This window comes from Bombus pascuorum, chromosome 15, assembly GCF_905332965.1.
Source record: "Bombus pascuorum chromosome 15, iyBomPasc1.1, whole genome shotgun sequence".
NCBI lineage: Eukaryota > Metazoa > Arthropoda > Insecta > Hymenoptera > Apidae > Bombus > Bombus pascuorum.
In genome coordinates, this window is record NC_083502.1 from 2,278,083 (window position 1) to 2,302,359 (window position 24,277).

Genomic DNA, 24,277 nt, shown 5'->3' on the forward strand with positions numbered 1-24,277 from the left:
CAATTTACGTTTTTATAAGATAACAGAGTATTAATTTTGGGAATAACATAATATTAAATTGAATAAACTGAATAACACATTGTGAAAAAACATGGACATAAAATGGAAGATGAACTCACAAAATTATCTTTTTCTTTTCTTTTATAGTTCTTTTAATTGTATTCAAGACATGACAACACGTTTTAATAAATCATTAAACTTCCGAAAATGTCAGCCAACCATCTCCGAGAACCTCTCACTCGAACAAGCTTTCTTTATAAAACCTCACTGAAAGTTTGTTTCCTTTATTTCGAACCGTGCAGTGTGTCCTGCAAAGCTTTCATTATTTTCCTCTTCAAATGAACAGAGAATCTCTATGAACCATTGCCGTTCTCTCTACTTTGCATGTGTGTCGTGTAATTTGCATTTATACAAGAAAAAACGAAGATAAATATATATATTTTTTTTCTTCAAAAGAAACAAACTTAAGATATCTGTCATTGGAGAAACTTCTCTGCTTGTTGGAATAAAGAAAAAAAGATTATTCTTTGTTTCCCGATATATAATTATTATCTTTTTAAGTGATTTTTTCAATTCATTTTTATTCTTTAAGAAAGAAAAATATCCTTTGTTCAGTCAGCAGAGCAGTCGTGTTCCAAAGAACAGATTTACAGTAAAATGTCGATGCAATTTGAATACTCTAAATTGTTACAACATCCATTAAAGTGCATTTTGCATTTAGTATTTCGAATAATTGTTGAATATATTGATTTTTTTTTGTTTTGTAGTATTATAGAGTTGCCACTACATTTATACAATGATTACCTCCTACTTTCCAAATATGTATCCGCTTTAAAAGTACTTTAAATGTGACTTTTTTTAGCTTTATAATAATTTTTGGTTGCCTTGTGTTTTCGCCAGCACTGATTCTTCCGTCCTTTATTTATTTTTATGATTTGCCATTAACTTTCCACACGCCTGTTTCTAAATTAATCAACAATATGAAAATCTTTAACTTGTTCCATTTCTTTTTAAATATACGAATAATTAATTAAATATCCGCGCTTTGTTTTCTTTTCCTTCTTTTCTTTTTTCTTTTTTTTTTTTTATTTGAAAACGTATTTGTTCTGGTTTTCCAATTAGCAAAAGCATAGAATCAGCTCTGCTTGACACTAGACATGAATGGGGTATATGTTACAACAATAATTTACAAGATGGAATAATCCAACAAGAATACATCAATTTGACTGTGTATTATAGAGAAATACAACAACTAAATGAGTCGGCTAGGCAATACTGTCAATACCATAAACACATCTATAAATTACCAACTAATACAGCATGCCGTTTTTGCATACAGAAATCTTGCACACCATTCTGTTTCCAACTCCTATAGCAAATGCATATAAATAATATTCACTTAATTCTTTTCTATATAGATCAGTTAAATCATTATGCTGCAATAGTTTAAACACTGTTATACCAACAAATAATAATTTGAAAAGGACTATAAATATATTACATTTAATTAGGACTTTTCTACTGTTGCAAATAATATGGTAATCACCTAGCGACCCATATAGGTTGAAAATAATGCGACCATTGGGAAAAGATCATAGCGCATGTACAATTTTACTCGTTTTCTTCACATCTTTGTCTGCATAAACGTAAAGCATTCTTCCTGAATGTTTTCCTCATTTTGTTCGCAAAATATTGCTCTATCATGCCATGCGCTATATACTTAATCATCGACTACCTCGTCTTCTTACACAGTAGAAAAACAAAAAGAGAGTAAAACAGAAAAAAAATTAAACATACAATGATTATAAATTGTAACATACAATGATTACCCTCTGTGTACGCTTGGTATTTTAATCATCTTATTGTTTTTTCATTGTTCTTGTTGCTTCCTTTAGCTATGAAAAATAATAGCAGAATATACGTTATGTAATATTTAATAAGAATATATAAAGACGGGGCCCACATACATTTGCAGCTACATTGATAAGTGTTTAATTCGTTACTTCATCTTTTTTTGGTTTTTCACCTTATTAATACTTTTTTTATTTACTGTATTTGCTACCGTACTTTTAATATATCTTGTTAATAGGGTATGCAAGCGAAAAACTATGGTAAAAAGAGAAACTTAAAATTTATGTATCGAGTATAGTCATAGCAACTCAGTATCACCTTCATTCTTGCCTTTTTTGATCTTCCATCGAAGGCACTCTGTATTGTAATCTTTTTTCATTGCGTTGCTATCGAAAATCCTGATGTTCTATTAACACGAAGCTATGAGTATAGCATACATTAGAAGAAAAGAAATCAGAAGAAAACGTTGAACGTTTTTTTTCTTTTTTTAATGCCTATCGGTTGCGTGCTTCTATCAGAGATACAGTGAAATAATAACATAAACTTATTATTCATTGATTTTTTTTGTGGCAATCATTTAAAACAAATCATTGAAATTAAATGATCCGCTCCATTTTTATGTTATATTTTTTTCCCTATGTACATATACATATATATGTGTGATTTTTCGCAAAAGGTCCTAAGGCTTTACTACAATATGATTACAAATCAAACGAAGAACGAAAGAGTAATAATAATAGAAAAAAGAACGTACAATAAAAAAAATGAACAGATAGAGAAGAAGCAAAAGTTTTTCACGATTTTTTCACAATGGAAGACATGATAAACCATGTCTGTTTTGAATGTTTAGTCACTTGCTGTATCGACACAAAATAGAAATTTAATCAAATAAAAATACAGCTATAATGTTGATTGAAAATAAGGAGAGAGAACAGTCCACTGGAAATTGACGCTTTCATTTACAATAAAAGTGCTCTTCTACAGATTAAAAAAAAAAAAAAAAAAAAAAAACAAAAAAAAAACAAAAAAAGAGAAACAATATACATACAGTCGCTTAATTTACATTCTCATTCGACTGTTTCTCATTTATTAAGCATTTATCATCATCAATATTCCAGCATCATCATCATCATATCATCATCGTTATCATTGTTTTATAGCAAGAGTTTAAAGATGTGCCTTACTTCGAAATATAATTAATTTTTTGTTTACCACAATGACACACAGTGTTCGAAGATCGAGTTTATAAGTGGGATTTTTCCTTTTTTTTTTCCTAAATACACAAAGAGAGGTTTATTCGTTTTATATGTTGGCTTATTGTGTTCACATTCTCGCACGGATACGTCCTCTATCGTTAAAGTTGTTTCGTGGGCCCCTATATTTTGCGTGTTTTATCATCATTTTTCATTTACTACATATTACAACGAAAAAGCAGGCACGAGTCAGGCGCGCACCTGTTCTTTTTACGTCGATCATTTTATTCGCCATTTTTACGCAAGTTTCCACTTCTTTCTTTTGCATTACATATTATATTTTGTTATTTTTGCGGTACTTCTGCTCTGTTGTATTGTTTTCTTTTTCAATAATATGGATTTCATATATATTTGCTTCCTTTTATTTATCCTTTATATTTCCTCTTTTCCGTTTTTTCATTTTTTTTTCGTTTATATTCCGTATCGTGGTTTTGCTTGCTTTCGCTTCAATATTTAGTATATTTAAATTATTTCACTTCTTATGTTTATTGCGTTACCTCATATCAGTGCAGCAGCAACTGATTGTGTTTGTGTACCATCATGTTTTATACATATAGTTATATATATATATATTATGTCTTTTTTATCATTTCATTTTTTACTTTGTTTTATTACATATTTTGTATTCTCCGGTTTGCATATATCAGGATGATCGATTTCTCAGAAAGAAAATCTACCTTTACACGAAAGCGTAAAGTGGCATTTTTACTCTCAAATATTCATCCGTCGGATCTGAAACGTCTCTCTGCTTCTAGTTTAACATTATTATCCTTATTATTATTATTATTAATATTATCATTATCATTATTATTATTACGTTGGTTAGTCGTTCATGAGCGATTGGCGTCGTTTTAACTTTAAATTGTTCAAGAAAGATATACGGCGATCTTTTTTTCTATCATTTTCTTTTTTTTTTTTATACGTCGGTGCACATTTTATATATTATATACCGTACTTGGAAAATAATGGATGGTGTGAATGCGTGTTATTAATTGATAATTAAATGATATTCATTTCTGCTTTTTTTAATTTACACAATTCCGTTCATTACGGGATTTGGCTTTTTATTTCGTTTCATTATTTTTTTTGTAATCTTCAGCCTATTTTTCAAATCGCGTTGAGAAAACTGTTTATTATATGCATACACTGGTATAGCTTATATTGAAGCTGACATTTAGTTTCTTCTTTTTTTTTAAATATCCTTCCTATTTTTCATGTTTTATATTTTTTTGTTTTTTAGCTTTTTTCTTTGTTTGCAAGCAACTCAGAACTTTGAGAGCTTCGGAGACACAGAAGAATTAATGAGATTTTCTATTAAATCATGGATGTCAAACATGTTCAATATACTATCGTCTCTTCTAAAGCACTTTTTCATTTTTTCCTCTATGCTTTTTTTCCTTTAAATCTCTTTTTCATTCTCTGTACAATACACTTTCCTCCTATGATCTTAGTCATTCGCTTTAATTCTCACAGGCTCAATTCAACTGTCGCTCAAATTATATAAAGTTTCTCATTGTCTTAATGCATTTTTTACGCGATAACAAATCTACAAAAATATAACATTTTTATCTTATCTCTCATTATATTATCTCAATAAATGGTTTTCTCTCTCACAATCTCTTTCTCTCTCGCTTTCGTTCGCTCTTTTACTCAATTTAAATTACCTCTGCATTTTAGACACATATCCTTTCTTCACGCCATTTTTACCTACTCTTTCTGTTTATGTTTCCATTCCATTCCATAAATAATCGTGTTCTGTCGTGCTGTCTTGTATCTCTGTCATATGTGTATTATCATACTTTACTGATAAAAGAACCCACCTTACCCTTCAAACTCCAATGATCTTTGGTAGAAAGTCGTTTCGACTATTCTACACATAAATAGTATTTTTCATCTTCTTCTTTTAACATGATGATCTCCTAGTTTGAACCGGTTCTTCGCGCGACAAAAGCGCAGAGCCACCAGACTCCTCTTTTATGTACACCAACCTTACGCTGTCGTTTCTAAACTATTCGTATGTACAATTAAAGGAGGGACACATATGCTTTCGAAAATATGCTACAAAAGGCAACAATACCTAAAATTTTTATTCAAAAAAAGAGAAAGAAGAAATAAAAATAAAAAAGAAGACAACACGTTTAGATTCTTCAATAGAATCATAAAAGATAGATACTTCTCTATGGCGCAACTAGTTATTGCTTTCTTTTTATGTTATTAACTGAGGTACTATCCAACCTGGTAATAGAATTAGAATAATACATAGTGTAGCATATTTTCCAAGCGATACCGGAAGACCTCCGCAAGAATAACTCTTTTAGAGAACCTCGTCTTTCTATTTTATAAAAATTGAAGCCGATTACTCTCGCAATGAGCCCTCCGTGTGCCCATGAGTACATATCATACATGGAAATTTATAATTCGTTCAAAAGTCATTCATTCGTTTCTCCACCGACACAACAACAAATAAATATATCAATTCGATCACGTACACGCGCGTTCACTTTCTTATGTACCACGCGTGTGTACGTAAACGGACACGCGTTAACATTCCACATTTATATACATTTTTTATGTTTCTTTATATGTCATTCTCACAATCACGCGTCTACAACATATTCTCTCTCCCTCTCCCTCTTTCTCTCTGACATATACCGCGCGCGCACACACGCACACACACACACACCACACACTCTCACGAGCGCACGTCATACGCACGCACGTAAGCACATACACAAATAAAGCAATATCCTCTCGCGCTTATGTAATTCTCTCACATACAGTGACTTCATGCACCTCGCACTCCATTGCACATATATTCATACACAATCATTCACAACTTACATATAATATGTAATCTATCGGGAATTTCTAATCTAAATCATATATAAATATATATTTTACCTATATGAAAAGCATCAGTCTCCATTTGCTAATGAATGTCTCAGTATCCTGCCTCGCGTTATCTACAAAACTCAGTAAAACTATTCGTGATACACTGTCCAGTGCAAATTTTGTCCATTTGTCCGTCTGTGATGTCTTAGAGCATGCGATTTCTGTCTCGTACCTACAATTATTAGAGATCAGAGTACTGAGACTGTCAATGCGAGCATTTCATATAATACCGGAAAATATATATTTTCATTGTAAAAAAAATAATCACACTTCTTAAGAATTAAATACTTATAGCAGTTGACGACTTGTTCTCGTTCTTAGTAAAATTAGCGCACGCATACACTAATCAGTCGAGTTCATCCTTATGGTGATCCGAGCGGAGTAGTAGTAGTCTAAAAGCACGCTCGTGTTAGCACAAGCACGATTTCATTGTTTTTTTAAATATTTTCTTCTTTTTTCTTAAATCATGTTCGTTTTCGCTCTTATCCTACACGCTGAATGGTACGTTTGGCAGTGAGGACATCGTATCGTGTACGTCGGAAATGGGTCTACATCCTTGTGGTTTTACAATATCTTGACATCGCGTTAACGATGCTTTTTTTCTTCTACATTAGTTTAAATAGTTTGGCCCCATCAGAGCTTTAGACATTGTTGAGTGATTCTGCGCATAACATTTGAAAAGTCTTCCTCATCATCTCCATTGTGCGAAAATTCAAGGCAATTTTGTGTATACATTTTTTTTCACACTCTCTCTCTTCCCTCTTTTTCCTTAAAGAGCAAACATACATGAAAAAGAACTCTAAACCCCCTTTCTTTCTTTTTGTTTATAAAAACAATTTTCTGCACGATCGAAAGTAATTGTGTCATATGCAATAATTATGATGCAACTTTCAAATGTCATTGGCGCATCATTACTCGTTTACACACACTTGTTTTTTCTCTAAGAAAATCCTTTTGATTGCAGTCTTGAGTCACATCCGGGAGTGTCTAAAAGTCGATATAAACGTGATGTATAAATACCTAATTCTCTGCGGCGACTGGAGCGACCAGCGACGCGTCACCCTGCCCTTTTTCTATTCCTTTGCCGTTTTCTACAGCGTCCTCAAATTGGCCTGGTACTGGCAGTGCGTCTTTTATTGTGTTCATATTTGGAATCGAGTCACTAGCAATATCAACAAACATGTTCAGAGATGTTCAAGATGATTATTTTATGCATATGCGAGTATAAAATGAACTCACTTATAATCAGTTATTCCATCAATGTTATTGCCTCGCCCCCTGCTGTCTTTTTTGTTTTCGCATTCTTTGTTCTTCTTAACTGGAGTTTTCTTTTTACCAGTTATCTACACAATAACTCACTTTCACTATCTTTTTTTAATGGAAAAAATAAGTTGTATAATAAAAATGTCTATCTACCTTCATCTGCGTTTTTTTCCCACGACCTGCAATTTGTGTACGGTTGTTCCCTCGGGTTTGGAACGTGGGCCGGCCCATGGGAGTGAAACCACGAGGGAGACCATATTTGAGACCACCAATTGAAGTCACCTAGAACATACATCTTAAAACGTTACACTGGATAGCTCCAATTTTCTTGAAGATTAATTATGAAGTATAATTGCTATCTTTTTTATTTGAAAAGCACAAGATAACGCAAAAGTAAAGCAATCAAAAACTTATAATAATATAATAATATATATAAATATAAACTAATATTATGTTATATCAATTCATTTATTATAGACCAATGTTGCCACTACACAATAGAGGTCTATCATTTCAAATAGTTTTCTCTCACACATTAAAATGTTATCTTACTTTTCTGTTACTCTGTGCAAACTGTGCAGAAGGATACTACCTACCTGTGGCGGAAGCCGCCCCCGAGGATGTCCCTGTAGAGGCTGAGGTAAGCGGCCAGGTTGTCCATAGTTTGGACCCCATTGTCCAACAACAACCCCGGCAATTTCTAACTGTCCACCACGGGACGGTATAGGACGACGCATTAATCCACGTTGAGGCATAGTTCCGTTACCTCTTCCGCGCATTAAACCATCGTTAATTGTACATCCGGCGGCCAGAATATTCTGTGGTACTGACATGCGAATACCTATTTGAAAAAAAATGATTGAGTAAAAGGAAAAATATTAAATTAATACATAGTAAATAAAAGAATTATGTAATAGCTTTGAGATTCGCAGACAAAGTCGAGACATATTAAATCCACGAAGCAATACAGCTGTATATTTCTTTCCTTCCATTCCGAAAACATACCATTAAACATGTGCACGGTATGCTAAAGTTATTGGAAGGGAAAAAACGATAAACTGAGAATTCGAACTTAAAACACTTGCTTATAAGACAAATGTTTTATCACTGAGCCACAATAGGCTCTAAGTTTTAAGAAATTAAATCTATTTATCGAAAGATATACCTGGGCCAACTGGAGGTGCCCGAGCGAAAATAACGTTGGTACCCTCTAAAATAGCTTTTTTCATCCGTTCGACTTTCACGATACGATCTATGTGACCACCACAGAGTTCTAGTAAGTTTTTCGCAATCCTAGCACGAGCCAATGTGTGGTGGAATAGTTTTCCATCAAAATATAACCACGGGCAGCACATTAGCCATGGAATCGGTGCACCACAAGCATCGTTAGCTAAGAGAGCAGTTTCAACACCAGCCATGAATAAAGTAGCTAATTGGACTCCGCGTGACGTTACTAAAGGAAGCTATATAAAGAAGTTCAAGATAATATATAATTTTTATCATTAACTTAGTAAAAAATTATTCAAGTTACCTGGAGATCTTGTAAATACTGAGCGTTCATAAGCTCTGGCGAAAATGCTTGTGCAATAAAAGCGTCTAATTCCCAACGACGTAGAACCTTTATTTTATCCGAAAATGACATAATATATCTGTAATAAAATTAAATGTATTACAGGACAGTAGATTAATAAAAAAAAATTTTCACAGGGAAAAGAATCATAAGTTACCTTAATACACAAGCCATGACTAAAAGATGTTGCGGTACATAGGAAGTGTTTAACATAAGTGGTGTATCTGATTTCATACAAGTCAGGAATCCTCGTAAACGACGACGTTTGTCATCTATGCCCGTGCTGCAAATGAAAATTCCGTGTAGACTTCCCTTCTCATCCTCCAATAAAAATAACACGTTTACAGTCCAAGCCGAAAATGTACTTCCTTCCCGTACATCCCAGAAAACGATATGCATATACTTTGCATTAGCTGCTTAAAGAAACAGCACACATAAAAATGTAAGCTACAATTCTTGTTTCCCCAATAACTTCTGTTAAATTAATTATGGTATTCAATCAAATTATTCCTTGTATATAAAACATTCATAATTTAATTATTTATATAATTAATATAAATTAATTATAAAAATTTAAACACAAAATGTCCCTATATCAAGAGTTACATCATTTTTAATGTTAGACGCTCCTGAACCACCATCGGGTCAACCGACGAGTAGGTCGAGAGTATTCTGACCCATATATGAGATACCAGACTGTGAACATGATAATTATGGCACAAAACAATTACATACCCAAACCATAAACGTTGAATCGTAGGAACGCCCCAACCAATTTGTTCTGCCTTTACAGGTTCTGGAGTCAGATATGGATTCGATTTGGACCATACCCACTCCTTTATTACAACATCTGGGACTTCAATTTTTTCACTATCTATTAATTCAAAATAATTTAGTACATATTCAATCCATTTCAAAGTATTTCCAAAAAGAATTAATTTACCTACCTCCCTTCTCTTTACTCTTAGCAGCTAAATACATTCGGTGATGAAGATTGAATAGTATCGCGTATACCATTTGCCTGACAGGTCTATAAATAAGATGGATCGATGGAAATTCGCGGTGATTTTCGTCTTCGAGAAGAACGGGCAGTTTGATCTCTCCGGCAATGAGAATTTGATAAATATGAGGAGACATTAAGCCTTTTTGATGTCGTTCAGATGCAGTACGCATCACTTCTGGTACCGTGCTGGGAATAGTCATCGTTTTCTCCGCTTGTTTCGACGAATCAGCTGTCGCGTGAGATGGAGACGTAGCAGAAGAACTACTGCTCGAACTGGACGAACTAATTAGAAGATTGTGTGTACCATTTATAGCGTGTCCATTGTTTTGTTCTTCCTCTGTCCTAATGTTATCGTCTCCATGGCCCTGGATACCCGGTGGATCTATCACAATTTGTGGCGCGGACTTTGCATTTGCGGTAGCTTGCTTATATGCGTTTAAACTCTCGCGTTCGCTTTCTACAGTTTCGGATGCGAATCTTGAAGTTTCTAAATTCGAATCGGCTTCCGATGTTGACGGCGTTTCGGATAAATTTGACTGTTGCACGCTTTGCTTCGAGTCCAACTTGTGTACTGAAGTAATTAATTTGTTAAGATTAAAATATAGTAGTAAAAATACACTGCCAGGCATAAATATTAGGTCACCAACTGATATTTAGTACAAATTGCATGCCTTTTACTGCTTTCTTTTTCTCGATAGTATATTATAAATCTATTATTTCATTTGTTTAAAATTGTATTTCATTGTGTAAAATACTAAATAAAATAAAATTTATTAGATAGATCTTTCGATAGATACAACGGATGGGCGTCCTAAATAACTATGGCCAACAGTGTTACATTGAGTTATAAATTGAAGTAATAATATACCTCTATTTGGTTTTACTGGTTTATAATGCAAAAATCCGTCTTTAGTTCCATTTATATAGTACTGAACTGATTGCCTCAATTTCGAACACCTCGGATCTGACAAAGATCCAAAAACCTTTTGCGAAACTACGTCCAATTCCACAGATGGTAAATCCCGAACAAAATTAGCGATCGTTTTAATCGTGTGTTCGACGTTTACTTTGTTCAGGTTGGTATTGACATTCAGTTTCTTATAAAAATCGGTTAAGTCTTGCTCAGTTAAAATATAATTTCCAAGTAACGCGGCTAGCAAGCATAATCTATCGGAAGGGATGTTCAAAGCTTTTAAAAGTTCCGGAAGAATGTACTCCTTGGTGTCGAGAGAGCCTTTGTACGTAAGTTTTAACTGTTCAGATGAGAAATATCGTGGAGGATCGAACGCAGCATATTCCGCATCATCAGCAATTAAACCGTTAAAACTGTTCTCTCGACAATATGCGATTACTTCTTGATGATGATCGTCCATGCTACATAGTACTGTAACATTTAAATGCCGCAAGGCCATACGTAGACTAGTCCTTAAACAAACTGGTGGGGTCCACCAAATTTTTGGTGGTGGAGTTCCCTTGGTTGAAATATGTTTTAACACCTGAAAAGATATAGTCTCAAATAATATGAATTTTGACAAAATGTTTTAAACGTTTCAATAAATTATCACTTACATTATTTACTTTAATTCGTACTTGTAATTGATTTAGAACCCAGTCAGCACGTCTAGGAGATTCAAAACATCCATTAAAGAATACAGCTAATTCTAAACCTGACATTTCTGTTGCTTGTATAAGAACAGCTAAAAATTGCAACATTCTATTCCACTGTCCTCCACAAGCCCAATCTGTATGAGAAATTATTTCATTGAGTACTTTACTTAATGTAATAACAATTGTACAGAAAAGATTTATATATACCTGAGAAGTATCCTCCATATAATCTATCTAAGCAGCATTCTCCATCAAGGACTAGTCTTAATTTTCCAGAATGTAACTGTTGTGTTTTACCAACGCGATTATGTTGTCTTTGCGTAATGGTACGTGCTATTTTTAACAGATCCACGGGTACAGATCCACCTTGTACATAATTGCTATCCAAAAAGACTTGCAAATCTTGAATGCCCATTTTGCTCAAGATTCTCTTAGTGACTTACAGTTATTAATTAAGCTTGGTTGATTAATCACGTAATGTTATGTTTTTCTTTGTTTTCTTCTTTAATTTGTTAGACAAGTAAATAATTTTTTTATCTTTCGATTTTGGATATTTTTAAGATACGAAGAAATCTAATTTGAGTTTCAATAATTTCAACCTGAAAAACAAACATTATTCATTACTTGCACCTACTAAGCACCGCTTTCTATGATATTCTTAGGCCTAAAAAACAAATCGTTCGAGAGCTACTAGGAATACAGTTTCTAAAATTTATTTTATTTATAATGTCAGACTGCACACATGCTGGACCAGGGACATTTCCTTTTAAAAAAATGCAAATTCAAAAAACAAGTCAAATAATGATTAACGATTGTATTAGCTGGTGAAATAGCCACAGAGAAATCTTCGAATTCATACATTAAATTTTATTCCGATTCGAGAAAAGGAATATCAAGATCGTGACCCTTAATCAAGGAAAACACTCGAAAAGTAAAAATTTGTCATATTCAGGAATACAAGTATGCCGACGCCATTTATTTTGTTTATATGTGACCATCCGTCTCGTCCAGTTTTCTTTCCCCGGTCAAGTCGATCGATTTGGTCCAAGACGATCGTTGCGACACTAACAAACGATAGCCAGCTATGATTTTCACCATCATTTCTCGCTTAATTGAACGTGCTCGAGAAAGAGGGGCTTTATAGACCGGCATGGCGAGAGTCTTCGTTCATCGTGCAAAACTTACGCAAGGAATTCGCGCGGTTTCGTGACCAGTTTTCCTATACGAACGATACCATGCGAATTCTTGTTGATATCATTTAAACGATCGTGATCTGAAACGTGACAATACTTACGTTAAATTAGCGATAATCATCGTGGCCCCAAAGAAACACAAAACACACGGGCTTTGAGAGTAGATGACGTCGGATTCGAAAACGGAAATGAGCGCTCGGCCGCGCTCGGATATCTACGTTGTTTGTCCTGGTTCCATGGGAATCGACTCCATCATTGGCTTACCGACCGGAATCCATCACGTTTACCGGAAATGAATAACTTAACATTGTTTTGAAAATACGAATTCAACAGGGAAACAGAAATTATCTTGAGTAAGACTACAATATTAGCATATAACTCATTGTACTTTACAATACAATAAGAAGCTAACGAAAATCAGTAAGATTTTCGCCCTCTCTTTTAATTGCAAAGATCATTGTATAAATATAGAGTGGACTAGACTTTAAACCATTTAAAAGTTGTATAACTTTATTTTTACTGCATATTTTTAAATTTTTGTTCCAGATTTTTAGTTTGTATCTTTTTAAAGTTATAATGGAAAAATTCACAACGCAGCAACCAGTAAGTCCTAAAAAAAAAAAAGTAAAATTACTCTTTATGACATAACGTCACACCAAACTGTAATTTTTGTGAAAACGATTCACATTGATAAATATATAATCTAACCTTTGGATTTTCAGTATCCCAAAATCTAGTATTCTGTTTATTAAAATATATTCTTTAAGGCGAAAAAAACCACATCTCACTAAAACAGCATTAGAAAAACTGATTTTGAAAATAAAATTCAATTATATTTACACATTGCTCTGTTGTGAATTCTTAAATTTTATAAATTTTCAAAAAACAATCTTTACAAATCTGGAACAAAAATTTTAAAATATATAATAAAAAAATGTTATACAACTTTTGTATGGGAAAATGATTTATGGGTCACCTTAATAACATTTAATTATTATATAATAAATGGCGCTTTCCAACGAGATTTTGCTTCACACATTTGGAAATTGTAAAACTTTTGACAATTGGTTTTGTTTATAAATTATTTTGAAGTAATTACCAGTATACCTTTTTTAACGTGTTGAAAATGCGGTTTCTGATCCATTTCTTTTCATGAATATAAACTTAATCGAACTTTTTAAAAAAAGCAAAAACAAATTTAACGATTATAAAAGAAACTCGAAAAATTAATAATTGAACAAAATTTTCGATATCTTAAATAGATAGATTATAATTATCTTTGATTGATGGAAAATCGTAAATTTCATAAAAAGAATAAAATAGATCGGTAATGGTCTTCGTATAAAGGAACGGAGACATGAACAATATCAATGATCTTTTTTTAAATATCCTTTATACAAATACATTCATTCGCATCACAAACATACTATATATATATTTATTGGGTTCAGTCAGTAATTCCTTTCGCCTTACTTATATAAAAAAGTGGAAGATCAAACGAAATAAATTATGAAAATTGTTTTTTTACCAAAAATGGAACTTATGAGATTACATATTATTATAATGACAAACTTAATGAGCGATAAATCTCCTTTTTTCACCTTTAAATAATTATCATATCCTTTGATACGCTGTTGCAATGGTATTGGATTACAAAAAACAGTATGAAATGCTGCAAAGTGTCATCAAAGGATATAGCTATCATACTTTTTTCTCCTCTGTACAATAGTTCATCTTTACTCGCAACAACACAGTTGCGTCTTCAATGATAATTCACTATACATCGTATAGCCATACAACTAGAAAATTATAATCTAATGTGATACAATTTTCGATTATAATTCGTCATGTTTCTCTTCGTCTTGTTCATCCTCATCCGCATCTATATCTACAACTTTCTCCGACTCCTGCTTCTCTGTCGATCCAGAGTCTTCTTCCTGCAGTTCTTCTTCTTCAGGAACTTCGTCTAAAGAAATACCCAAGGTCTTCCTCATAAGTTGCTCTACGCTATTGGCAAAACTGGCAGTTTCTCTAAGCATGTACCCTGATCGAAGGGTAGCCGTTTTGAACATCATTAATGCGATATCTTTCGCTGTCTGATCAGTACTATCAACTTCAACTCTATGCAGAAGTTCCCTAATAAGTGGATGCCTCGGATTAATTTCCAAAGTCTTCTTCATGTTTAAGTAGTACGTCTTCTGGGGATCGTCAGTCTTCTGATGAGCATTTGAAATGGCCAATCTCTCCATGTTACCTGTCCACCCAAACATACTAGCAACTAATGCACATGGGGAGTCCGTGAGACGTTCAGACACCTGAGCCTTACTGATATGATCCTTCAGAACATCATTTAACCATTTGACCAGAGGTTCAAATGTGGTTTTCAACTGTTCCATCCTTTCCTTGGCCTTCTTCCCCTCGTCAAGCGAGAAACCTTCTTTAGCTACATTCTGGAACTTCTTACCGTCGAATTCAGGGAGAGCGGAAATAGCATATTCATCCACTGCTTCGGTAAGGTATAGAACCTCATAACCTTTCTTATCCAGTCTCTCAACAAATGGAGATTTTTTCACTTCGTCTTCGGAAGAGCCAGCGATATAGTAAATATACTGTTGACTGGGTTTCATTCGGGACACGTACTCCGACAATGACGTCACACCTTTCTGTGTAGAGGATTGGAATAACAGAAGCTTGGATAATCTGGCCCTGTTCTGAGCATCTTCAATCATGCCTAGTTTGATGTTGGTACTGTACTCTTTCCAGAATTTTTCATAATCTTCCTTAGGAATTTTTTTTATCATATCCAGCACTTTTCGAATCAGCTTCTTCTTGATTACTTTAATGAGTTTGTGTTGCTGCAAGTTTTCACGTGAAACGTTCAATGGCAAGTCATCACTATCAACGATACCACGAATGAAGGACAAATGGTTGGGCATCATGTCTGTAAATTTATCTGTGATGAAAACTCTCCTGACATACAACTTAATATTGTCCGCTTTAGTGCCATAACGATTAAAGCTGTCACTTGGCTGAACTTTAGGAATGAAAAGAAGCGACTTAAAGGTGACTTCACCCTCTGCTACAAAATGGATCTTTGCTAGAGGATCCTGAGTATCCTTTGTTAGTGCCTTATAGAAGTCATTGTAGTCTTTGTCTTCAACTTCAGATGGTTTCAAAGACCATATGGGTTTGGAATCATTTAATAGTTCCCAATCCCAAATAGTCTTATCAACCTTTTTTGTTTTTTTATCTTCCTCTGTATCTTCAACTTTTACATCCTCCTCCTCATCTACTTTGTCTTCAACAGACTCTTCTTTCTTGCTTTCATCTTCTTTAGAAGGAGTGTTTTCTTCCACATCATCTTCATCTACTTGGACGACCTTACTACTCCAAAGGTAAATGGGGAAATTGATGAATTGCGAATATCTCTTTATGAGATTTCTAATGGTATCTTCTTCTAAGAAATCTAATGCTTCATCTTTCAAATGCAAGCTGTAATTACAAAGTAGTTGAAATTAATTTTACGAATTTCGTAAAAACAAAATGTAAGAAATATCATTTTATTTACCTAACTGTAGTTCCTCTCTTCAATGTGTCTCCCCTAGGGTCATCTACAATACTATAGCTGCTGCTATCAGATTGCCAGATATGTTGTTTGTCATCATTATGCTTAGAGGTAACTACTACTGTATGAGAGACAAGAAAAGCAGAATAGAAACCAACTCCAAATTGACCAATCATATCGTTCAAATCCTGAGCATTCGAGGTATCCTGCATTTTTCCTAAGAATTCTGCAGTTCCTGATTTTGCAATGGTTCCAAGATTGTTGATTAATTCATTCTTGGTCATACCAATACCAGAGTCAGTTATGCTCAATATCTTGTTCTCTTTATCAGACTTTATCCTAATTGCTAGCTCTGGATTGGTATCCAAGACATTTTTATCAGTGAGCGAGAGTAGTCTGATTTTGTCTAATGCATCAGATGCATTAGATATCAACTCCCTCAAGAAAATATCTTTGTTACGATACAAGGAGTTTATAATGAGTCTCATCATACGATTGACCTCAGTTTGGAAGGTGAATTTCTCAGCTTTTTCCCTAAGTTCTTTTATCTGGGCAACATTTAATCCATCTAGTTTGATTGCTTCCTCCTCTCTTTGAACTACCTCATTATCTGCAAAATATATTTTCTTATTAAACCAAATTCTATCCGTCACAGAACTTGCAGAAAGTTATTTTTAAGCCCAAATGTAAGAAAAAAAAGACATATGTCTCATAGTCAAAGTTATCAGATAAGGATTCCATATGTATACTACCATGCAAAAATATTTGGACACTTAATGGAATCTAATCAAAACATTGATCTTCTGGCACTTTATAAAATCATTGTAAGATCTTAATTAAACAGATATACTTAAAGTCACTTAACTTGGGTGTTTTCATAGAAGTAATTTTCATCCATCTTCAGTTATTGTTTTTTTATTTATATTAATTAGTATCAAACTATTGCCCTTATCAATATGTATCTACTAACTGTATATGGCTGCCTTAGATAAGATTAGATGTAAAAATGAAATTAAAGAGCCTTATTTGAAAAATATTTGAAATAATTTGAAAGTGTCCAAATACTTATGCGTAATAGTGTACATCTGTTTTATATCATTGTTATCATGAGTGATTAATCCGTCGATGTAGATGACGACAGAAGAAAAACCAGAATGGAAGAAATATTTCACCTGTACGAGATCCTTCGCGACTGGCACCCAAATCATTTTCCACGGTTCCCACATTCTCCTCAATCAAACTCTCTGCCTTAACGAATCCTAGATAACAAAAATGTATGTTGATGCTCTTGCTCGATTAACGGGTGCATTCTAATATCGTTTTTTTTTTTTTATTACACGCTTTTTATTAAACTTACCTGCTGCAAAAAACAGGACCGATAATAATAGTAACGCCTTTTTCATTGTTGCCGTGAAAGATTCACGAATAACGCCAGAAAGAAAAAGTATACACCTTTAGATTCAATTCAAACACCTTGATTCACTGTTTTATGCCGACTGTCATATAATTTGACCCGCGACGCTTTTATATACTAAAAGGTGACTGTAGTAATCCACCAATAAAATGAACCCACGCAATACACGTCGACCAATGGGATACAAGCCGGTTGGAACTTGGTCCAAATGTCTTCTTCAGATTGGTGGATAGACACAACACATGGCATTTACTATTCTAGAATATTCCCTTGATATTTCCGTTTTTTAATAATATATTTATTAAATAGTTCGTTTTAAAACTACGTTCCTTAATATACAAAATAATTTGATATGAAAACATCGTATTTAAAAAAATTTATAATTAATAAAATTTTAAAAAATTCAACAATATGATAGTTACTGACAGGTGGTAAGCGTAATTTCGGCCAGTCGATAACTTATCATCTGTTTCTATGTCGGTAAAATCAATTCAAATTCTTGATCTTGAGTAAGTGCGCATTGGAATTTTATATTTTTTATTTATTTATACCTAAATATATGTTAGCAACGCGATAATACAACAACGCAATAGAATTGAAAGTAATTATTAATCACTTCTAATTAAATATATTCTGTGTACAGTAAAAATTATTAATATATATGCAATTAAAACGGATGGATATTTTTCGAGGTCAAAGCAATACATATTATCATTATCTTTCTATATATCACAGCGTGATGTCACATCGTCGAGATAATTTCAGACGCAAAATTACTTTCATCATATAATACTGCTTGTCAACTAATAGTAACTAGATACATATTGTTCAACAGAATAGGTCCCCTGGAACAAAGACCGGATATGATCATTACTGTAACATAATTACGCAATAAAACAACTTCGAATCATCTGAGCTTTAATACCAATTAAAATAACTTTACTTTTTAATAAACAAGTAGAACATTATTTTCTTACTCTCGAGAATTCAAATGTCGTTTTGAAAGGTGGTGCTACACTTAACAATTAGACAGAGAATTTATTGAGGATTTTAGTTGAAGTAATCATGGGAGAATTATCGACAGGAAATCGGTACCGGTGACTGATCACGCGTGAATTTTTTTCCGATACACATGTTGTGACTAGTCGGTCGTTATGGATACGTTTTCTACAGACTATCGTATGGTTTATGTACGTCGAACACACCTTGTTTTCATACGTGAATGTGTTTTATCTGTTCACGTGTGTAATCCAGTGTGTAGCGTCCTATAGAATGCGCGGATCCGCTTCCAGGGAATCCCTTGTCACTCGCCTTCCGGTTCTCCTCAAAGGAGCTACGAATTCTTTTCACTCTTTTTATCATCACCAGTTGATTAGAATTACTCTAAAAAACAGTATATGCAGCTCCAAGATACCAAAGTAAGTTAAATCAAGATTAAATTTGATAAATAAATAAATTAGTATAGAAAGAAAAATTTCGAATTATTGCGATTAAGGTAGCCATTCTAAATTACCAACATAAATAAAGTATTTTAGAGATCTTTAGCTCAGCACAACTGCTTATGTATAAAAAGAACAAATCAAGATCTCAATCTAAAGGACAATATCGATATTCAGATTTTAGATTAATACAAGCACTATATACATATTTTAATGCAACTTGTTCCAAGGATAATTCTTTTTTGTGTTTTTAACGAATGACTCACTGATAATTATATCACTGACTCCCGCAAAAATATACTAAAGTTTCACGGTAATTTGCATCCTTCTGTCTTCCGCTCTGTTTCCATGCTTACAAATAATTGATGGAATAATTTAGCGCATAAAACGAGAATCGTTCAACTATCGATTGTCTAATCGTATGTGCGAGATCGATCTAATATTTTCATTCCAATTTTTCAACGGGTCAATTTCGATGAGTTAGCGCTTCTTTCTAGCTGTTTAGTTAACCAAATTAGAGCGAGACCTTCACGGTGCCTTTGGAAAAATTAAATTGCGTCTAATTAATGAAACGATCGAAGTATGCACAGTGGGGACACATTGCGTTGCAACTTCATATAGGGCAAGGAAAAGAAACAGTGTAACGTTAAGAAATTGAAACCAAATCCCACTTCTCTTCCAATTTTCCCACCTCGTACTTATCTCTGTCTTTATCTAATTAAGATAAGAAATTGCAAGGATTAATGTACAAACGTATATCTGGATTTGGAGGATAGAGCAATAATAGAGGATGTATATGTATAGTTGAAAGTTATAGATTACTTTATAAGAATAATCAGAAAATGGAGATGTTGAGTATAAATTTTCTGTCTCTTTTTCAAACACCTGAGTCATAGTCATGAGTCATTGTGCGGATTTCTCTTTCAGAGATGTTCTTGAACAGACCACAGAGCGCAACAACCAGGCAAGAAACTGAGATGATCAATAAGGCCCAACGGGCCCTGTATAACACCACGGACTCCATAGAGAAACTTCGTTTGCTCTGTCTGGCCAGAGGTGCCAATGGCATCCTAGGGTTGGGCAGGTAAGTTAACAATTCTTTTTCTATTTATTATATATATATAAATTATGTAATCCAAAATTCCAAATTCATATTCGAATAACACTCCTTTTTCGTGTGTAAAAATTTAACATAGCGTTACTTTTACATATATTATCCTATAACACTTAACAAGAGCTTACTATAAAATTCCATAGACATATAATTCATTATACAGGATAATAATTCATGGTACAAGTAAGGTCAGGGAGGACCCATAGCTGAAAATAAAACGTAGATCAAAAATAGCAAAATTGTATCGGAGGTTTCGATTTTGAAACAGAGATCGAGTTTGAAAATTTGTGAAGTATATATAAGTAAATTCGATTAATTCTCAACTGGATAGTAACCGATAATTGGCAGAAGGTTATTTTACATTATATGAGAATGAGTTGAAAATGAAGAATAAAATTTTGTCGTCTAAGACCTCGTTTTGGAGAAAACAGAATTTCAATACGTTAATCAAGAATTAACTGGACACACATATTAGGCAAATCTGCAAATTTGATTTTCTCGAAAATAGGACTTCAGATGAAAAAATTTGATTCTATATTTTTGACTTATTGTCACATTATACATTTGGAATAAGCTGCTATTGATAATCACAAATTTTTCAAATCGATTTTCTTAAGAATGAACCTCCTACACAATTTTGTTATTTTTAATTTTTGTCTCATTTTGAGCCTTTGAATCTCCCTGATCTCACTTATACCATAAATTACTGGTCACCCTGCATTATCCTATGACACTTAATACGAATTTGTTATAAACTTCCAGAGAAACATAATAATTTATTATACTATACCACGAGTTAATTTTATGTAGAGCTTTTCGTCGTATGGACGATGACGGAAACAAGAAGTTGAACCTAGATGAATTCACCAGAGGCCTTCAAGAAAGTGGTCTGGAACTTGCAGAGGAGGATATCCAAAACATGTTCACGAAATTTGACACAGACAACGATGGGAACATCAGCGTCGACGAATTCATTGCTGGCATAAGAGTAAGTGTATTTCCCGAATTAGATAATTCAATAAATTACTGAATTTTTAATAAAAAAAATTTTGTGTAGCCACCGATGTCTCAAAATCGCAGAAACGTGGTGGATCAAGCCTTTAAAAAACTGGATAAAACCGGCGATGGAGTGATCACGATCGAAGATTTGAAAGGAGTTTACAATGTCAAGTGCCATCCCCGTTATATCAGCGGTGAAGAAAGCGAGGATAGTATTCTGAATAAGTTTCTGGCAAACTTTGAGCAAAATAATACCAGAGATGGCACTGTGAGTATCTTCTTTTCTCTATTGGAAATTTTTATTATAGATAATAGTCGAATGTAATAAAGTATAGTAAATTAAATAATAAATAATAATAATAATAGTCACTAAAATAATAATTGAATATAATAAAGTAGAGTAAACCAAATAATAATTAGTAATGATAATTACTAAAGTAATAGTTGAATATAATAAAGTAGAGAGATTGCTTTATCGTAACGGTGTAATCATAATCAGGTTAAAACTGATTTTGGGCAAACTGCAGCATTCATAATTTTCGTTACAGGTCACTGAAGAAGAATTTATGAACTATTACAGCGCCATCAGTGCAAGCATCGATCATGACGCCTATTTCGATTTAATGATGCGAAATGCATATAAACTCTGAATCTTTACACAGTTCTGCAACAAGGTGTTCCTTCAGTTCTATTTATATTGGTTTTAAATTTACGACTGTCGTGGTTAATGTCGACCTTTAAAGTATTCGCGCAACTGGTAGTGGCTAATGAAAAATTCATGCACAAACCCCTAGACAATTTGCGGAATACAGCAAACTGACTTATGTAATAATTCATGGTTACTAGCTTCGCCTACCGGCCGATTTTCACCTAATGCAATTAATTGATGACTAAGGTGTTTCACGAAGAAGCCAGCAAAATAATCCGTTGATCTTCATATCTATAACACTACAGTGTTTCTCAAGCTGATCTAAAAATGTTTTTCGTGATTCTTAAATATTGTATATAAATTTAATCAATGTTAATTAATGTTCGTAATAAACAGAGAAGGTATTTGTACGTTTAAACATTTATACATACGTGACTATTTTTCTGACTAGAATGTTTGATCCAGTTTGAGAACCACTGCACCAAGTTGGCTATTTATATATTTGTATACACGACCATCTGTGAAATGTGTGCATAGCTTGTAAGGACAGAAGCTTGGTTACAGGGTCCAATACAGCGAAGCAAGCACATATACTCATACTGTAAAATAGTATGCCATTTCATGCATTCTTTGAGTAATACAATTTCACCTATTCAAGCCTTAGAAAGCAATTTCAAGCATTATAATTCTTAATCGGTAATCTTTTTCTATTTCATTCCTCCAATTACATATATTTTAAAATATAAGAGAGTGTGACGAAAATTAGATACTTAATATTTAGTTGGGAATCCTTATACGAATACCTCAGCCTTGCGTCACGATTTTCTTCGATTTCTCAAACGATTTTAATCTCCATTTATTATCAATCCCTTTCAAAGTACTTCAATTAGCAAGATATCTTAACCCTAGTCAAAATATTTTCCAGTTTGATATTTGATAGATGTTCGATAAATTATCAGTTTTTGATAATACCAATCTTTATCTCATTACTTTACTGTCGATTAAATTATCAACTATGTTATTGTGACAATTGTAATGTTTATTTAATAAATCTATAATAAATTCTATGATATATGAAAAAAAAACTATTAAAATTGTAGCGTACTATAAAATTATAAAGAAAAAAGAAAAAGTTGCATCGGCCGGGAATCGAACCCGGGCCGCCCGCGTGGCAGGCGAGCATTCTACCACTGAACCACCGATGCTACGGGAAACATTATAAAATACTACTAAGAAATAGAACTAGTATGATCTAGTTTTAGATAATAAATTTTAATACAATCTGAACCAGTCCTCACTTTTAAATACTTTTGGTTGATATTGGCATCTAAGATCTTTTCGAAAGCTCCACACCTATTTGTTGTATTTACTACAATGGACCAATGTGCGACAGATACAGTGAGTATCATATTTTTGTAGCAGGCCCTCAAGGAGTTTTCTCAGGCCGTGTCACGTAATTTTAAATGATAGAGGATTGGTTCAGCAAACGGTTGTGTTTATTAATAGCACAGTTAGGTGTCTCTTCCGTACAGCAGAATTACAAGAACTCCCCGGACCAGTCTCGTACTATTTAGGAGGAAAGCTTGGTGTGAATGTTCCCTTTTGAACTAAGAACGCGGATTCGTTGTTCACACTTTTCGGTAGAAAAGTGAGGGAACGATCCGCGATGTCCATTGGTTATAGCCAATGTTAATAACTAAAATACGAGGAGAAAGTCTCCTGCAGAAGTGGCTCATGGGTGTCCTTATTCCTGGGAAAAATCAGTTATTTCGCTGGGTCCATCTGCTTTCTCCGTTATTAGCAAGAGCATACAATAAACCTAAGGACCGTTCAAAGGACCATCCATAAACCGAAAATACTTATATGGATAGAAATTAAGCTAAAAAGATTCGATTGATGGTTGTTCCTTGGGTTTATTGCGGGTCAGTGTAACGAGGGATAAACCTTGGCGCCCAGACCTCGAGGAACCTCGCAAGGACCATTGCATCTAGCGTAATACATGTCAGGCAGAAATTCAATCCGTGACAACAGCCGCACCCTCGCGAAGGATCTTTTTGGACAACAAACAACATGTAAAAGCAATTATCAAAAACTATAAACCTACTAACTTCAGGCCTAATTCAAATAGATAATCGATCATGTACATACATACATAAAAAAGATACACGTTGCTAAATCTGGTAATTAGATTAACAACTAATTTATATTATACATAATAACGATCATATACTTATGCATATACGTATACATATTATCTATAAATATAATAGCCCAATGCAAATAACGAAGTTGCCTTCTAAGCAATGTTATCAAGTGTAGTTATAATTGTCAATAAGAAATTTATTATAAGGAAACTCTAAGAAAACTCTACATCAGGTCTTCGGTTTTCTCAAGCGCTGAGGCCATCGATAGCGCACAGACAAAAGAATGCATCGATCACAGACCATAAGCGGTACATGTGCGA

The 24,277-nt window shown here is 33.6% G+C and overlaps 3 protein-coding genes and 1 non-coding gene across 8 annotated transcripts; 1 reads left to right on the forward strand and 3 right to left on the reverse strand.

Moving 5' to 3' along the window:
* Positions 1 to 123: 123 nt before the first annotated feature.
* LOC132914768 (constitutive coactivator of PPAR-gamma-like protein 1 homolog) lies at positions 124 to 12,858 on the reverse strand. The gene is made up of 13 exons (XM_060974142.1): positions 12,735 to 12,858; positions 11,648 to 12,039; positions 11,402 to 11,574; positions 10,701 to 11,328; positions 9,777 to 10,403; positions 9,565 to 9,703; positions 8,987 to 9,112; positions 8,791 to 8,908; positions 8,425 to 8,722; positions 7,856 to 8,100; positions 7,413 to 7,541; positions 7,236 to 7,339; positions 124 to 7,158 (listed from the first exon to the last, which is right to left on the reverse strand). Exons 2-13 carry the CDS (start codon positions 11,853 to 11,855, stop codon positions 7,017 to 7,019), a joined length of 2,937 nt encoding a protein of 978 aa, XP_060830125.1. The 5' UTR covers positions 11,856 to 12,039; positions 12,735 to 12,858; the 3' UTR covers positions 124 to 7,016.
* Positions 12,859 to 14,140: 1,282 nt separating this feature from the next.
* LOC132914769 (endoplasmin) lies at positions 14,141 to 17,719 on the reverse strand. The gene is made up of 4 exons (XM_060974143.1): positions 17,556 to 17,719; positions 17,371 to 17,457; positions 16,202 to 16,808; positions 14,141 to 16,125 (listed from the first exon to the last, which is right to left on the reverse strand). The coding sequence occupies exons 1-4, from the start codon at positions 17,599 to 17,601 to the stop codon at positions 14,469 to 14,471; spliced, it is 2,397 nt and encodes a 798-aa protein (XP_060830126.1). The 5' UTR covers positions 17,602 to 17,719; the 3' UTR covers positions 14,141 to 14,468.
* Positions 17,720 to 18,095: 376 nt separating this feature from the next.
* LOC132914770 (calcyphosin-like protein) lies at positions 18,096 to 22,231 on the forward strand. 5 transcript variants are annotated; one of them, XM_060974147.1, is made up of 6 exons: positions 18,101 to 18,304; positions 18,667 to 19,030; positions 19,979 to 20,135; positions 20,976 to 21,153; positions 21,223 to 21,432; positions 21,713 to 22,231. In XM_060974147.1, exons 3-6 carry the CDS (start codon positions 19,981 to 19,983, stop codon positions 21,812 to 21,814), a joined length of 645 nt encoding a protein of 214 aa, XP_060830130.1. In that variant the 5' UTR covers positions 18,101 to 18,304; positions 18,667 to 19,030; positions 19,979 to 19,980; the 3' UTR covers positions 21,815 to 22,231. The 5 variants fall into 5 exon arrangements, with proteins under 5 accessions (XP_060830127.1, XP_060830130.1, XP_060830132.1 ...); XM_060974149.1 differs by having other exon boundaries at positions 18,905 to 19,030; XM_060974148.1 differs by lacking the exon at positions 18,101 to 18,304 and having other exon boundaries at positions 18,351 to 18,802; positions 18,905 to 19,030.
* Positions 22,232 to 22,947: 716 nt separating this feature from the next.
* Positions 22,948 to 23,018, reverse strand: Trnag-gcc (transfer RNA glycine (anticodon GCC)). Its single transcript has one exon. It is a non-coding gene; the product is annotated as a tRNA-Gly (tRNA).
* Between the last annotated feature and the right edge of the window lie 1,259 nt (positions 23,019 to 24,277).

Bases quoted from the DNA above. Each gene is read 5' to 3' on its own strand.
- LOC132914768 (XM_060974142.1), bottom strand. From the start codon at position 11,855: ATGGGCATTCAAGATTTGCAAGTCTTTTTGGATAGCAATTATGTACAA. The intron at 11,329-11,401 runs GTAAGTGATAAT...ATATCTTTTCAG, and splicing joins TACGAATTAAAGTAAATAAT to GTGTTAAAACATATTTCAAC. The intron at 9,704-9,776 runs GTAGGTAAATTA...TTGAATTAATAG, and splicing joins TAAGAGTAAAGAGAAGGGAG to ATAGTGAAAAAATTGAAGTC.
- LOC132914769 (XM_060974143.1), bottom strand. From the start codon at position 17,601: ATGAAAAAGGCGTTACTATTATTATCGGTCCTGTTTTTTGCAGCAG. The intron at 16,809-17,370 runs GTGAAATATTTC...TATATTTTGCAG, and splicing joins TCGCGAAGGATCTCGTACAG to ATAATGAGGTAGTTCAAAGA. The intron at 16,126-16,201 runs GTAAATAAAATG...TTGTAATTACAG, and splicing joins AAGAGAGGAACTACAGTTAG to CTTGCATTTGAAAGATGAAG.
- LOC132914770 (XM_060974144.1), top strand. From the start codon at position 18,274: ATGCAATTAAAACGGATGGATATTTTTCGAG. The intron at 20,136-20,975 runs GTAAGTTAACAA...AATTTTATGTAG, and splicing joins GGCATCCTAGGGTTGGGCAG to AGCTTTTCGTCGTATGGACG. The intron at 21,433-21,712 runs GTGAGTATCTTC...TTTTCGTTACAG, and splicing joins ATAATACCAGAGATGGCACT to GTCACTGAAGAAGAATTTAT.